At 43.9% G+C, this 16,448-nt stretch overlaps 2 protein-coding genes across 3 annotated transcripts in view; one reads left to right on the forward strand and one right to left on the reverse strand.

Moving 5' to 3' along the window:
- Positions 1-4,555: 4,555 nt before the first annotated feature.
- On the reverse strand, positions 4,556-14,950 carry Gpatch11 (G-patch domain containing 11). The gene is made up of 10 exons (XM_057765810.1): positions 14,776-14,950; positions 13,736-13,862; positions 12,840-12,911; positions 11,969-12,195; positions 11,047-11,088; positions 9,682-9,802; positions 9,471-9,561; positions 8,497-8,607; positions 6,544-6,625; positions 4,556-5,161 (listed from the first exon to the last, which is right to left on the reverse strand). Exons 3-10 carry the CDS (start codon positions 12,896-12,898, stop codon positions 5,106-5,108), a joined length of 789 nt encoding a protein of 262 aa, XP_057621793.1. The 5' UTR covers positions 12,899-12,911; positions 13,736-13,862; positions 14,776-14,950; the 3' UTR covers positions 4,556-5,105.
- Positions 14,951-15,105: 155 nt separating this feature from the next.
- Positions 15,106-16,448, forward strand: part of Heatr5b (HEAT repeat containing 5B) — a 77,229-nt gene continuing 75,886 nt past the window's right edge. Inside the window, exons 1-2 of one of the 2 annotated variants that reach the window (XM_057765794.1) lie at positions 15,106-15,175; positions 16,118-16,265. In XM_057765794.1, coding sequence (XP_057621777.1) covers positions 16,140-16,265 — 126 coding nt within the window. In that variant the 5' untranslated portion in view covers positions 15,106-15,175; positions 16,118-16,139. Of the gene's footprint in view, positions 15,176-15,458; positions 15,560-16,117; positions 16,266-16,448 lie in introns of those variants that run through there. The other variant, XM_057765801.1, reaches the window with a different exon arrangement.

Here is a 16,448-nt window from a genome sequence, read left to right on the forward strand (position 1 = left end):
GAGGAAGCCACACTAGATTTTCAAGTGGTTAGCTAGAGGAGGGGAGGGGACTATGCGGTCAGAAAGAAAATTCTCAATTAGTCTTTTTATCTTAAGTACATTCTGTATCTATTATAACAAAGCCCTGAAGGAAGATGGCTGTGCTGTTGGCAGGGCTAGGAACAGGAAGCTGTTCACTAGACAGGCAAGATCACTTCTTAAAGAACAGAGGGCCTGGAAATTACACTGAAGAGACTTCCAAGAACGTGAAAGATTTGGAAGAGTAGAGAGAACAGCTGGGCTGGGTGAGTGAGGGGCAGAGAAAACTGGAAAGAATGCACACAGGGAACACTAGGCAGAGAAGTCGTTGGCCCCAACAGCGGCAGGAAATGCTGAAGATAATGTGGACTGCATCCCCGGAGACCTTGAGGGTCTGTCTAGACTTCCGAGGAGCGCACCACCATTACAAAACTCACGTCATTTTACAGTTTTGACAGCGATCCAAATGTGGGCTACCAGCGATGAGCAGCAATAAGAGAAGCACTTCTATAGAGGTGTGTAGCCTGGGGTTTGCTGACTCTGCGGCAAGGGAAGATTCATCATTGGATGCTGAACTAGAGTGAGAAAGGCTGCAGAGAATGTCGGCAGTTTAAAGAGGGCCACACACCTCTCCAGCGGAGACCACAATAACCACAACAATGTGATCCAATCTATCATCACCTCATGATGTGCGGCCCCCAATGTCATATCGGAATTAGTTTTGTCCCAAATTCATAACCCAGTTACAATCATGAGGAAATTATTAGGCAAATCCTGAATGTGATTATTCTTAGATAATTTGTTTTCTTTGAAAAGACAATTTAACACACACACACACACAGAAACAGAGAGAGAGAGAGAGAAACAGAGGAGGGAGACCGACAGAGAGAGAGAAACAAAGAAATTGGAGGAACTATTTTTTTTGTTTTTCAAGACAGGATTTCTCTGTGTAGCCCTGGCTATCCTGGAACTCACTTTGTAGACCAGGCTGGCCTCCAACTCACAGAGATCCGCCTGCCTCTGCCTCCCAGCTGGAACTATTTTTTAATAGATGTTTATTTCTGTCTGTCCATATCTTTGTGAGTGCACTAACAGTAAATGCCAAATGAAGGCCCTGGACCCCCTGAAGCTGGAGTTACAGAGAAAGGGGGAAAAAAAGGACCCCCGTGATGCTAACCCTTGGCAAATATAGGCAGAGATATATTTTTCAAATTTTTTCTAGGTGGAATGAAATCTCTTTAAAAACAAACTAATATTGTCTGGCTTTAATGAACGAAGCTGCATTTAAGAGGAATCCAAATAATGTGGGCAGTGAGAGTAGCATTTCCCCTTCCATTGCTGGTATTTTTACACTATGGAATAAGTATATTATCTCTTAGCATCTTTTATTTACTTCTGAAGATGTATTTTTTCAGTCTACAAAAGCCAGGAAATAAAAAGTATATTCCTAGTTGTAGCAATAGTGGGGCAAAGTAGAACCTCGCCTGCTAATTCCAGGTCCAGCTTTTAAAAAAACATCTTCATCTAGTTGCATCACTAGAATTTTTACCACAGACCAAACATACCATTTCTACTAAATATACCCACATAACAAACACACATACATAAAGACATGTGAACTTAACATAAAAATTATACCAAATATATTCATGGTATATACATACACAATATATACAATATATATAATATATATTATATATGTATGGCTAGTTGCATAATTTGTGGGACCCAGTTTGAAATGAAATGTAAGGTGCTTTTTAAGTGGCTAAGTGTGGGGGACTTCTGAGAATGGTCTAGTGCAACCATACAGGCTGCATGCCCGTTAAGGACACTTGTTTCATATCTGCATGTGACATGAGAAACCTGAATGCCAGCTTCTCCACGTCATCATCTGCAGACTCACTAGACAGACTTACATCATCCATTCGCCACTTGAGTGTTCACCGAAGCATAGGGCTCTTAGGCATGTTAACATTTTATTATAACAGAAAATATTTTCATTCAATATTAATTCTCATAATTTCTTAAACTCATAGACAAGAATTAGGAGATTGTGTTTAACATTAAGCGGTTTTAGCAAAGAATATTTTACCTCTGTTGTTATACCTATCCCTTCCGTTTTTTATTTCTTTGTCTGGAAAATTCTACAATGACTCTCAGGCATTACAGTGTTCCAGTTGTAATTATTTAAAGGCTGATTTGTAACAGACAAGTTCTTTGTAATATTAACAAAGCCACATGTCCCTGCTTCTCAGACAAACTAAGAAATATTAGTCCTGATCAATTGTACAACCTCAAGACTATCTTTGTACAGTTGCTTAAAACCAGGAGGACCCAAGGTTACTTGGCTGACACGTCCTTTGACTCCATAGCATACTCCCTGGTTTTCCTTTCTCTCAGCATCTGCTGGAGGAACTAGTCACGTCTGCAGCATGTCCTCCACTCAGAAGTGGCTCGTGGTGCCCCACGTTGGATGGGTGTAGCTACACTAGTACTGTCTCCAGTTCTAACTGAAAACTGCAGCAGTACCGGGAGGCAAGCAAAATGCTCTGGAATACGTAGAGCCCTGCTGATGTTAATTTAGCTGTGGTATATTTTAATTTCCTATAGCTGCAACATGTTAGCACAGACCCAGTCGTCTACACTATATACACTTACTGCAGTTCTGGAGGCAAGAAACTCAAAATGAGATTCAGCAACTCTGCACCCTGGAGGCTTGCCGTCACGGATCCTATGCTTGGGGTTACCGGATTAAGGCCCAGCTACACAGACCTGAACAGAACATGCTCTGGCCCTCAAAGTCTTTCCAATTGTTTGTACCTGAAATCACCCTCAACTTAAACAGCAAGTTTTCGGGACAGTGACATAACTGAGCAGGTTAAAACACCTGCCACCAAGCCCGATGACCTGAGTTCGATCCCCAGCACCTGCCCAGTAGGAAAGAACTGACTTACACAAGTAGTCCTTGACCTCCTCACGCCCCATGGTACACACGCCTGCACCCATACCCACACTCATATCACCTAACTTAATAAACATAGAAAAAATGTTGTGCGCTATAATTCACATTGTATACAATTCATTTCTCCAACACCTACAACTAAATCGTGTTTATTCCGACTTGCATCAACACTATACTCAATTTTCAACATCTTTTTGTCACCTCAAAGGAAACCCACATCCGTTAACAGTTTCATTATCTTCACCCAACTCTTGAAAACCACAAATCTGCTTCCTGGCTATAGACTTGTCCATTCTATGCATATAAATAAACAGACCATTCAGGGGGTGTTTTTCATATAGTATTGTTGGCCAAGTTTCAGCCACATTGTAGCAAGTCTCAGTAAGGCATTCCTTTCTGCGGCCAAACAGGGTGCTGTTGTATGAATGTGTAACATTTTATGTATTTTTCAACAGACATCTGGGCTGTTTATTCTTTTTGACAATTATAAAGGCAGGCTGTTGCACACTCTTGCAATTTAAAAAGAAAAGTGGATATTCAGGAATTGCCCTAGATCAGACGAAATAAACGCATTAGAGGAGAGCCCTGGGGATATAGACTTTGAAAAAAGCCCCATGACTTTCATGTCTGATCCCAGACACGATCGATTGGGAGTATGGAAGCCTCTGATCCCTCAGTTCCTTCCTTTCTGCAGAGAAGTGTTTTCTCTCCCAGGGGCTATTGAGGTGAAGAACGGAGCATGTCTGGCTCAGCCTGCGGTGTGTTCCTGCTCTCGAGAGCTAACATCTATTGATTCCGAAAAACAAAACAGGATAAAACTGTTTCTTCAAGACACTGGTCCTAGACCATAAGGTAGGCGCTTACTCTACAGGCAGAGGACAGGTGTGTAGTTTTCTCCAAATAAGAACCAGGAAGAAAGAATGGATAAGGAAAATGTGGTACATTTACACAATGGAGTACTATTCAGTGGTAAAAAACAATGGTATCTTGAAGTCTGCAGACAAATGATCAGAACGAAAACAAAAACAAAAAAAAAAAAACCATCCTGCGTGAGGTAACCCAGACCCAGAAAGACAAATAAATATAGTATTAACTCACTCATAAGTGGATAGCAAACATGAAGCAAAGGGTAACCAGACTACAGTCTACAACCCCAGGGACGCCAGAATCCTAATCCAGAAACGGATGGAAGCAGATGCAGAGATCCACAAATAACAACTGGGCTGAGCTTCTAGAGTACAATCAAAGAGAGGGAAGAGCAATATGAACAAAGGACCAGGACGGGAAACCCACAGAATCAGCTGACCGGAGCTGGTGGGAGCTCACTGACTCTGGACTGACCACTGTGGGACCTGCATGGACCGAACTAGACCCCCGAATGTAAATATCCATGGTGTGGCTTGGGCAGCATGTGGAGCCACTGGCAGTGGGGCCAGGTTCTAGCTCTAATGCATGAACTGACTTTGTGGAGCCCATTCTCTATGGAGAGATTCGACCTCGCTCAGCCTAGGCACGGGGTCCTGCCTCAGTGAGGTGATGGGACAGACTTAGCTGACTTTCCAGGGGAGGCCTTACCCTCTCTGAGAAGCAGATGGGAGGTGTGGTGGGGAGGGGGGATAAGGGGAGCAGAAGGAGAGCAAGGAAGGGGAACTGGGACTAGTATGTAAAAAAACAAAAACAAAAACCAACTATGAAGGAGCCTGGTGAGAGAAAGTGGCAGTGTTCTGTGTCTCAGCTTCGTGTTGAGAAGCCTGACCTGTGGTGCTGGGACTGAGCTCAGGTCCATGCCCAGGCTTGGCAGGCATTCTACCATTACAGTATACCTCCAGTTCTAAGGCAGACAACTGATTTCCTGATTCCCATGATGGCTTATTTCTCAACTGATCCCAAGTAAAGAGGCGACTAAGTGTGTTACCTGTTGGGATGCCTCACAAGCATCATAATACCAGCATAAATCATAATTGTCCATCTCTATGATACTTGTATTTTGAAATAACAGTAACTTTTTCCCAAGCCAGTGAGCAATTTTACCCCAAGTAGAACATACTTCTGAAAGAATCAAGCATTACATAAAGGCCTTCTTTCGACACCGGCATAAATAGTTTTTACTTTATTGGGAACAATCTCAGTCATGATCTGCAGAGGTTGGTCCTGGGCAATTTGAAGATAGGTCTTCTTTATCTGTAATTTATGTAGAAGAAATAAAAGGTAAATATATACAAGTTTAGAGTAATTTTAGAAAATTGTATGCAGTATTTTTGGACAGTCATGTTTGTTATTAATTCTACAAAATAAATGAGGGAAAGATTCAAACAATAATAAAAAATAAGGGGCAGGGGACTGGGGAGATGGCTTGATGGTTAAGAGCACTGGCTGCTCTTCCAGAGATCTAAATCCATTTGCTGCGTCCACATGTGGCTAACAACAGTTTACTCCAAGCCCAGGGGATCCGAGGCCTGCTTCTGGCTTCCACGAACACTAAATGTTCTATCTGAAAATCTATGGTGCATACATAGACATGTGGGCACTGCACCCACATGCACAGAGATTAAAATAATAACAAAAAAATCCTCATTCTCAGATACAAAGTTCTTAATTACAAGTTAATAAGGTAAAATGGACAGTACATGAGACAAACGGCTCAGCTAAGATATCTGGCAAGGCTGTTCTGAAGGGAAAGGAAGTAGGAATGGATCTGGGGGGAGGGAAGGTTGTGCAGAGGAACTGGGAGGAGAGGAGGGAGGCGAAACTGCAGTCAGGATGTAATATGTGAGAGAAGAATAAAAAGAAAAAATGTTTGGCAAAGGTTAAACTAATTTCTTCACAATAAAAAAAGAGAGAGTGGATTTCAACAGACTTGATTGTAATGAATTAGGACAATAGTGTGCCTAAATAGAAATTAGTTATAAAATTTTAATGCAAGCATCTATCAAAGAATGAGTCTCCAAAAAATAAAGCATGAAAAAAAATTATTTTCAAGTTTTTTTAGTCCTCCTCCTCCTCTTCTTCTTCTTTTTTTTTTTTTTGCTGTGGGTAGGTGGTTGAGACAGGGTCTCATTATGTAGCCCTCGTTGGGCTGGACTTGCTGTGCCAGAGAGCTGCGGTCACAGCACTCACATACAAACTTTGAACACACAAAGATAAAACCAACCCATCTTTCTTTCTTCCTCTCTCTTTTCTTTTGTTTTTTCCAGACAAGGTTTCCCTGTGTAGCTCTGGCCATTCTGAACTTGCTCTGTAGGACAGGCTGGCCTTGAACTCAAGAGATCCACCTGCCTCTGCCTCTTGAGGGCAGGGTTTAAAGGTGTGTGCCACCATGCCTAGCCTTTGTAAGTTATTCTTTAGACTTAAAATTATTTGAGTAGTAAAATGGTGAAAATTCTTGCACATTTAGTTACTGAAAAAATAAGTGTTGAATTCTAATAAAAACTCAATTATTTCTATAGTCAGTATTTCTTTAGCACCGGCCCCACACTGCTATTTGAATGGAATAAATAAGACATGCAGGTTTCATTACAAACAAGCAAGTATTCATGGGCAGTGTTTTTAAAGCATCTTCTCACCTTCGTAGGCTGTCCCACACCAAATGCAATACAGATGTTCTTCTCGTAAGTAGCCAGTGAGTATCTGCAGTTTCTCCAGCACCTGACAGAGGACACAGGGGCGTCAGTGCTTGCGTCGACCAGAACCTCGGCTCCTGAATCTCAGGTCAGGCCCAGGCTTGAACTCTTCTGGTACACTCTCCAACAATTACTCAAGGTGTCAGAGCAGAGGTGATATATTTGTCTCAGCTGACTAACCACTTGTCCACAAGAGACAACTGGTGGCCGGGCGGTGGTGGCGCACGCCTTTAATCCCAGCACTTGGGAGGCAGAGGCAGGCGGATCTCTGTGAGTTCGAGACCAGCCTGGTCTACAAGAGCTAGTTCCAGGACAGGCTCCAAAACCACAGAGAAACCCTGTCTCGAAAAACCAAAAAAAAAAAAAAAAAAAAGAAAAAAAAAAAAAGAGACAACTGGTGAACATAAAAAAGAAAATCATATTCTAGCTGGCTCTGTGATGAGGTTTTGTTGCTTTTTTTTTTTTTTTTTTTTTTAAAAAAAAAGACAGGATCTCATGGACTCTTGAACTGGAGTTGCTATACAGACCAGGCAGACCTTGAACTCACAGAGACCTACCTGTTCCTGCCTCCTAAGTGCAGGCATTAAAGGTGTGCACCATCATGCCCAGCAGGAACATCCACTTTGAGTGGCACAGCATGGGACACCAGAGTAGCCACTGTGCCCAGCGATAATTAGGATTCTCAAAGACCTCTTTTACTTTCAAGGAAATCTGTCCCTCCGGTGGAGGGATGGAAGACTGCCTCCTTCAGCCACATTCCTCAGAGAACTCAGCTAAGCCATACATGTGTGCTTCAGGCTGTGACTACTACCTAGGAAAATTACATATTCGAGTAACTATAGGAGTACTGTCACCTGCTCCTGAATAATAACATTTTAGAAGTTAATTGTGCATATGTGTATATGGTCTCAGGTGCTTGGCAGTGTGTGTCAGAGGAAAATTTGGGAGTCTGTTCTCTCCTTCCACCACGTGAGTCCCAGGGCTAGAACTCAGGCTGTTAGGCTCGGCAGCAGGTGCCTTCACTCACTAAGTTACCTTCTTCCACCCTGCGCTTCCTTCTGGCTGTTCTGTTTGGGGAATGGATGAGGTACACATTAGGATCACTTCTAGAAATTTAACAGGAAACAAAGCTAAGTGCAATCATTTAAATTTGCAGCTAACCTGTAATTTTCAGTAAACTACAGTAAAATGGAGAATTATATGAAATTTTGATTTTGGGGCTAGTAGCTCTCACCGCAGGGTAACTTTTCTCCCCGGGGGGTGGGGGGTATACAGCAATGCTGGGGAACTCTTTTCGGGCGCCAAGCTACAGTTGCCAGTTTGCACACCCTGATCAATCATTTATAATCGCTAATTCTCGGGTTCCTGAGGAACACTCAGCTGCTCCTCTCTGCCACTCCTGCGGGGCTGAGGCACTGTAGACTCGACATGGCATGCTAATACGTGTGATACACATCCAATCAAGGCTTCTCTGTTGCCTACACAGCAGCATAGCTAGTCTCCATCCTCCAGATGCCAGTTTCACCTGGCAACTGTAGCCTCCTCCTCTGGTATGTCACTGCCTGAGACTGCTTGCCTAGAGAAACTTCCCATCAAGACCAGCTAGTTCCTCCCCCAGAGCTACTCCTAATGAACACACTGTTGTTCAAGACTGCTGGGGTAATAGGCACTCCCCATCAGAGGGAGCACACCCAACCTGATCCTAGTTTTCCTGTATGTGTATCTTTGTGTCTGTCCTTTCTCCATCCCTGCACCTAGTCAGGTGACAGGACTCAGGCCAAGTGTTACTGCTACACATCCTGTCATGCTGCCCTGGCAAAGAGTTACCCACTTTAGGGGCTAACAGTGCCAAGGCCAAGATTCCTGCTATGAGGAGACAATGGCGCCCAGACATACACTCAAATCCTCGCTTGTGTATTCATCTTCATCCTGCTCCTCCTCTTCCTCTTCCTCAGTCTCCTCTTCAGGCCTTATCCAGTACCATGCCTCCCTGGGAACCTGAATATTCTGAAAATGCAGAATTATTCTTGTAAAACACAGCTAAGTATACTTGTGGTGTCTTAAGTATGTTTGTGTTAACATGAATCTGTTCTTCCAATTAATATTCACTGAGTGCAATTTCCTGGTAAAGACCAGGGCCATGAACTGTGATGACTGAAAGGGCAATTAGAATTTTGTCAGTCAAGCAGGAAAGATGAGTGATGGGTAGAAAGCTATACATATAAGCTAGGAAGTCATTACGTGTCAGCAAATACATGCAAGGCAATATCTCACGAAAATACAGTGTAGTAGGACATTCTTCCCGGCTACTTATATATGATAGAAACCATACCAATGTTTAAGTGAAGTCATTTTTCTTTCGATACCACTCACTGTGTTTTGTAAAGGCAATGACTTGTTTAAAACGATTTTAAAAGACTCCTACTTGAAATGAAAGCATTCCACCTTAAATTCGCAACAGCCACACAAAGTGATAGTGTGACTTAAGCATTCCACCTTAAATTCCCAACAGACACAAAAGTGATAAGTGTGGCCTAAGCATTCCACCTTAAATTTCCAACAGATACACAAAGTGATCAGTGTGGACTAAACTTAGGTTATTCTGGTTAGTCAAACATGGGGAACAGAATTTCTATACATTCCAGGCCTGAGTAATGACACTTAGCAGACAACTCAGGAAACAGGTCACTGGAGTAAGTCAGCCATTAGGGTGTCGGTAACCACAACAGGTGGTACACATCAAACATCAAACGGAAGTTTTAAGGCATGGAGTCCCCCCATCTCAAAAAACCACATCACAAAAACAAAAACATAAACCAAATCATGCAGGTACCAAAACTCTAAGAAACTGGAAGGAGCTACCCACCTACCTTCTGGGCGTCCAGCTGCTGGCAAGCTCGCTGGCTCCTTCTCAGGTCGCCTTCGAGCCTCAGCTCATCCTGCTTACTTTTCAGTCGCATCCTAAGAAAAGAAGGGTTGTATAGTAAGGTCCCCATTCTCTAACTGCCTTATATACCCCAGCACCAAGGAACACCGAGAATAATAAAGGGGATCTGAACCAGCTCAAAGAAAACGTTTTACCGGAACTGCTCGGCAGCCTTTTCTTCATTTTGGTTTTTCATGTGGATTTTTCTCCTGTAGTTTTCTAGCCTCTCCTCTGCTTTCCGTTTTAGTAATGACTCGTGACCTATGCCACTTTTTCCTGGTCGCAGACAAAAATTCTGATGAGGAATTTAGGAACTTACTCATTTATATTTAAACTTCAAAACACAACAATTTAAATACCTAAGAAATTAAATGAAGTTTTCACTTGAATATAATTATCCAAACTTATTTCATTAAAACGGCAACAGAAAACACAAGAGTCTCATCCAAAACAGTAATGATACACATATTTTTAAAAATTAGGAGCTGGGCAGTGGTGGCACATGCCTTCAACCTCAGTACTCGGGAGGTAGAGGTAGGCAGGTCTCTGGGTTCAAGGCCAGTCTGGTCTACAGAGTGGGTTCCAGACAGCCAGGGCTACAGAGAAACCCTGTCTCAAACAAAACAAAATAAGTAAGTCAATAATAAGTAAATAAGCCGGGCGGTGGTGGCGTACGCCTTTAATCCCAGCACTCGGGAGGCAGAGGCAGGCGGATCTCTGTGAGTTCGAGACCAGCCTGGTCTACAAGAGCTAGTTCCAGGACAGGCTCCAAAACCACAGAGAAACCCTGTCTCGAAAAACCAAAAAAAAAAAAAAAATAATAATAATAATAATAAGTAAATAAAATAAAAATTAGGAAAATAGTATCAACTATCATACTTTCATAAATGTATGCTTGTTTTTTCTTGAATTAATTCAAGGAATGACACTAAGAAATGCCATTGATAACATTACAGAAGACAAGAAAGGTGCTCTGCGCTTTGCAGTTGTAAAGATGCCCCCCTGGTTTGTGGTGCTGGGATCAGAAGCAGGGCCATGGACTGGATGAGCAGATGGTAGTCAGTGGGCTTCATCCTTAACTCTTTGGCAGGCCTCACTATGTAGCTCTGGCTAGCCTCCACATCTCCATCTTCCTCCTAAATTCTGAGATTACAGATGTATAACTACAAATGACTATTCCTGGATCCCCCATATTTTTTATGATTTAAATTATATATATATATTTGTTGTTGTTGTTGTTGTTGAGACAGGGTTTTTCTGTAGCTTTGGAGCCCATCCTGGGACTAGCTCTTATAGACCAGGCTGGCTAAATTTTATATTCTATCACTTCTATTTTACCAAAACATACTTTTAAAGTTTTTTACTATAAAAACAACTTTAAAAATATTTAAAAGTTTAACATTTTACTATTCCATAGGCTTTCTATGACAGCCAAATACAAGGACACCATCACAAAACATAGTAAGCAAACCAATCTAAGTTATTGTTACTTAATATACTAATAAGAAGATTATATATACCTGTTTTGACATTGATAGGAATTGGCTCAACAATGCCATCTCCTAAAAAAAGAAAAAAGAAACATAGATTAAAACTATTTTACCTACCACCAAGTTCAGGTCAGTCAGTGTGGTATGTAACATTACAATGCTCTCTGTATATCCCCTCCCAGTCTCAGTGACACTGCAAATTGAATTCTGTAAACTAATGCTCTCTTTTTCAGCTATTACCTCTCCTAATTTCAAATACCTCCTATCTACCTCTCTATCTATCATCTATTTTTGTGACCAGGGTCTCAGTGCATAGCTGTAACTATCCTGGAACTCACTATACAGACAGGTTGGCCCTGAACTTACAGAGATCCATTTGCCTCTCCCCTCCTGTGCACATATGCCATTTTAGGAAGTGATATTAGGGACACAACAGTCTTAATGGGCAACAATCTCAGGAGGAAACACTCTTCCTATATGATTGATTAGAATAGAGAGAAAAAAAAAAAAGCAAACCGAAGCCACAATTTACAGCCACTACATCCTCATAAGCAGTGTGATTTCCCAAAGGGGAACACAGATCCTCCAACTGGAAGGTCAGTCGGATGGCTGCCGTGGGCACAGAGCAAGCCGAGAAGAGCCCCATGATGGTCCCCAAAGTTGCTTCATTGCGCTTCTCTGCCCATCGCCTGCACCCATTCCTCACTGCTCCCCTTGTCAGCCGCCTGCCAGTGCCTTTGAGGCGGCGGTGGGATGGTAAGCAGCTCGTGTCGGCATGTGTGGCGTTTAAGAGGGCCATGAGCAGACAACTCTAAGGACTGCTAGCACCAAAGATGCTAAGAAACTTAAGTTGTTTTACTTTTTGGTAGATAAAAGTACTGTCAGCTTAGGTCTCCATCAGCATACTGCAGTTGAGTGGGAGAACACTGAGCCACTTCCATGCACAACTCACCACTCTTGCCCAGAGCCTGGCCACTCTTGTATCCCATCTTTTGGAGCAAAGCGAATCCCTTGTTTTCACAGCCTAGTGCATTCTTCAACCCGATGTCACGTCTTTCCCGCTCTTCCTCTTTTACACTCTTCTGCCTGTTTTTCAGATTAGCTTCCTGCTGCTTTTCTTCTTTTCGACGGGCCTCTCGGATCTGCCTCAGCACTGGCACGCCTGGTCTGATGTCTTCTCTGAAAAAGAAAGGCAACAGTGCAGGCGAGGGCAGGAAGTTTTCTCTCTTGACTCTGACAGAAGACAGAAGAGGGCACCCAAAGAGGGTTAAGTGCAGAAGTAAAATGGTTAGCACCAAAAGAGAGAAAGCTCCTATTATCTTTGTAAGGACACATGGGATGTTAGCCATGAAACAGGAAGACTGATTTTTTCCTGGGGGGAGGGGAGTTCCAAACAGGGATTCTCTGTGTAGTCCTGGCCAGCCTGGTACTCTCTGTAGACCAGGCTGGCCTCAAACTCAGCAATCTGCCTGCCTCTGCCTTCAAAATCGAAATCCATATTAGAAAAGGCCCTGGTCTGTGGTAGGGGAAAATAGCTCAGGCAGTGACAGGGCACTTGCTAGCGCGTCTGAAGCCTGAGTATGACCCCCAGCGCTGCAACAGCTAGGCATGGCTTTTGTACACACCTGCAATCTCAGCTCTTAGGAAACAGAGGCAGGGGAATCAGCTACATAGTGAGTTGGAGGGCAGCCTAAGCTACATGAGACAGACCCCATCTCAAAACAGCACACAGATTACGGTACCACCACCCAAACACTGTCCTTACTTTATAGTCTACAGATGCCTTTTGCGTATCATCATATTAGGCATACTCATTTACTTACTGAACATTAATGAAGGAATCTGACATGTAATCCTCTTCTTCTGCCATGTTCAACTTCATATGACAACACTGCCTACAAATCAAATGGGACAAAGTAATAGTATTACCATTATCATTTTAGTTTACCAAGATGGAAATCAACCAGAGAGAGAAGCAATGCTACATGATGCTCCCTTGTGCACAAACATAGAGAATTTCAGCACTCTACGTCCTAGCAACAGAGAAGCAGCAAAGCCAACAATGGCTAACTGGAAATGGTGTGGGCTTTTGAAACCTCAAAGCCCCTGGAGTGACTCACCACCTCCAGCAAGGCCCACTTTCTAATCCCTCCAAAACAAGTCCTCCAACTGGAGACCAAGTATTCAAAAATATGCGTCTATTGGTACCATACGGATTCAAAACACCACAGAAGTAAACACTCTTGCTTTGTTTTTTGTTTCTTTCCTGAGATCAGACCACACTATACCCTGTATTTCAGGTTGGTGTATCTTAGGTTGGCTTGGAACTCACGATGCAGTCCAAGCTGGCCTTGGAACTTGTGATTCTCCAGACAGACACTCATATAATCATGTGGTATTCTCCAAGATGGTCGGTTCCTAGTAAATCTTGCCTCTGGGCTTTTTGATAACTCTGTGCACTCTCCACATTGAGCCATTCGTGTACAGGATTTTGAGTCTGAGATTGACTTTTGCACACTGCACTCTGTAAAGTTGGTAGCATGGATTAACTGAATCAAGCCTGTGGCCACACAGGGGAGCAGTCAAGAAGCTCTTTGGAGCATCCATGTGGAAGGATCTGAGGCACAAATGTGTGAGCTAAATCAGTGAGCCACCTGGGAAACAGTCCAGCCTGAGGTGAGTCAGGCTGAATACAGGTATGCTTACACGTAACACTCACCTAGCTCATCAACAGCTCAATAGATATGAACAGGTAGCTCCACGTTCCAGCTGGAAAAATTAAGGCTCAATCCGGCTAAATGATTTGTTCGTAGCCACAGAGAATACAGGTCTTGGTGATTTTGCTCCTGAAACAGAACGAGGCTATAATTGTCATCGCTGAGCTGGGTCTAAGGAAAGCGTTCTCCCATTGAGCTAAATCTCTAGCCTGGAACAGAACGAGGCTATAACCATCATTGTTGAGTTGGGTATCGAACCCCAGGCCTCACTGATGTAAGGAAAGCGTTCTACCATTGAGCTAAATCTCTAGCCCAAGTCGAATTATTTTTAGGGGGAACATTTCCACAGTCAAGACATGGTGGTCCTTTGGTGTACTGGAGTTGATGGCAGCATGATCTGTCCAGTGAGACCCCACAAAGTACAAGGTATTACAGGTTATTTTGAAAGTGCTCCCTTTTAGCTATTACATCTGATAGTTACAATTTTCACACCTCATCACACTTACTTACACCCAGGTATTGCAATGTCACCGATACACACATTTTGAGGAAGTTAGTTACTACTGGTGAGGAAGTTAAATTACTTTTAAGGAGTGGAATAAGGAATTTAGGTCCTCAAGTGTGAAAGCTCTCTTGCTAAGAGGACACTATACACCAGCGTTATCCACTCCCTTCAAACATAAGCATAAACTTCACAAGGCGATGGACAGAAAACCCAGGCAACGATGCTGGACCATCCCTTAAGAGTCACAGCAGCGAGGTGGTCTACCTAAGGGGAGATCATACAGCATTTGCGGCTGGGTTGGAGGTGGCTGTGTGTGAAAGAACCAGGACAAGATAGTGTGAAGCTCTTTGCGTATGCACCTAAAGAATGGGTAACCGTTTTCTCAACGGGAATATTATAGGTGCAGGCTTATTCTTTATTGGGCAAAGGGTACGGTAGTTTGAAGCAAGGGCTACTGAATACACGGAGGTGGGCTACCTCTTTCCTATGGGTGTCTCGAGCATCGCTGGTCCTTCCCTCCCGCCTGCCTCGACTCACCAAAATGACCACTCACGGATGGGGCGCTGCTGATGTCGTGATGGGCAGTCACAGCCAACTAGCACCGACCTCAATCAAAATTTCTTGGGCGTCCACAGACCCTAAATACGCAGCTTTACCGCCTCGACCCCCTCAGCGCGCTGCGCATGCGCTGTCCAATTTCGTGCGGGGCCCCGCAGAGTTTCATCCCACTTGTTTCTGACAGCGGATTCGTTCGGAAACTTGCGGGTGGGCGGGGTTAAGAGAGCGTGAAGAGTGCGCGTGCGCGTGACCAGCGTTCTGCGCCTGCGTATTCCTCCCTCTTCCTGCTGGCAGGAGTTTGGGAGGCGGGGCATCCGGGTCCGTCCGCCGTGACTTCTGCCGGCGGAGCTCAGCTGCTCCGCTCTTGCTAGACTAGGAGGTGAGGCGGTCCCGCGCGCTGTCAAAGCCTGCCGGTAGACGTGCACCGCGATCCCTGTGCCGCGGGACGTTTGCCGAGGGCTGAGGAGGGAGTTACAGTTTTAAGGCCCGAGAGCCTCAGCCTCGTGGGGTTGACAGCTCGGGGACCCCCGCGACTGGAAGCTGACATCCTGGGGCGTCCCCGCGACCTCGACTCGCGTTTTCCCCAGGCCCCAAGCTGTCGCGACCCTCGGAGCAGCGGGGTGCACCGAGACACCGAGCAGTCGGGGTCTGCATCTTCTGGCCGAGGGGTTGTCTCGGGCGCTACTACTGCGGAGCCCCGCCCCTCGCCTGTCGGAAGCCTGGGGTTATTATCCTGGGCCCTGGTAGCCAGGGACGGGTAAAGGTGCTGGTACACTCAGCCAGGGACTGAGAAAGCTCGCCAAGAGGCGTGAGCTTGTTGCTAGGGGGTTCTCATGGTAGAGTGAATTACCGGGAATAATGCCTTTTTGTAGTATTTCCATTTTCCTTGCACTCCATTCTTACCTCCAGTTTAATTTTGTTTCTTCCGTTGTCTTCTCAAAATTGGTTCTCTTAGGCTGTGTATCAAAGAAGTTATATTGAACAAATAAGAAATAATGAGAAGTGAAACCATACTTTCTTTCCCTATCTTAGTGGTTGCATTTATGAGACTTGACATTTAATATTTAAAAATCCTTACATGTGGGGACTGGAGAGATGGCTCAGTGGTTAAGAACACTTGGTGCTTTTGAAAAGGACCGGGGCCCACGTGGTGCCTCAAAACCATCTCTAACTCCAGTTGCAGGGAGCTAACACTCTGCTTTGATTGAACTCTGTGGGCAGCAGGCTCACATGGTGCACATACATTTATGTAGACAAACAGTCCTACACATAAATAAAAATTCCTTACATGCACTTCTTTATTTTATCTAATCTGTTTAAGGTGTGAATTAAGAACTTCAATAATGGAGTTAGCTCACAGCTTATTGCTAAATGAAGAAGCATTGGCTCAAATCACCGAAGCAAAGAGACCAGTGTTTATCTTTGAATGGTTAAGATTTCTTGACAAAGTTCTAGTTGCTGCCAACAAGGTAGGTATTGCTCCCCTACCCCCATGAGATTAATATAAAGGAAAATTTAAACATCGTGTTTTGAAAATGTTATGAGTCACTCACGTCAGGAATTTCTAGTTTATCTTTCTCTTGATCAGCAACAAAACCGAAACCCTGACTAAATCCTGCTTGTTGCGACCTTCATATCTCAGCTTAGTGTGA

This window comes from Chionomys nivalis, chromosome 1 (genome assembly GCF_950005125.1).
Source record: "Chionomys nivalis chromosome 1, mChiNiv1.1, whole genome shotgun sequence".
Lineage (NCBI taxonomy): Eukaryota > Metazoa > Chordata > Mammalia > Rodentia > Cricetidae > Chionomys > Chionomys nivalis.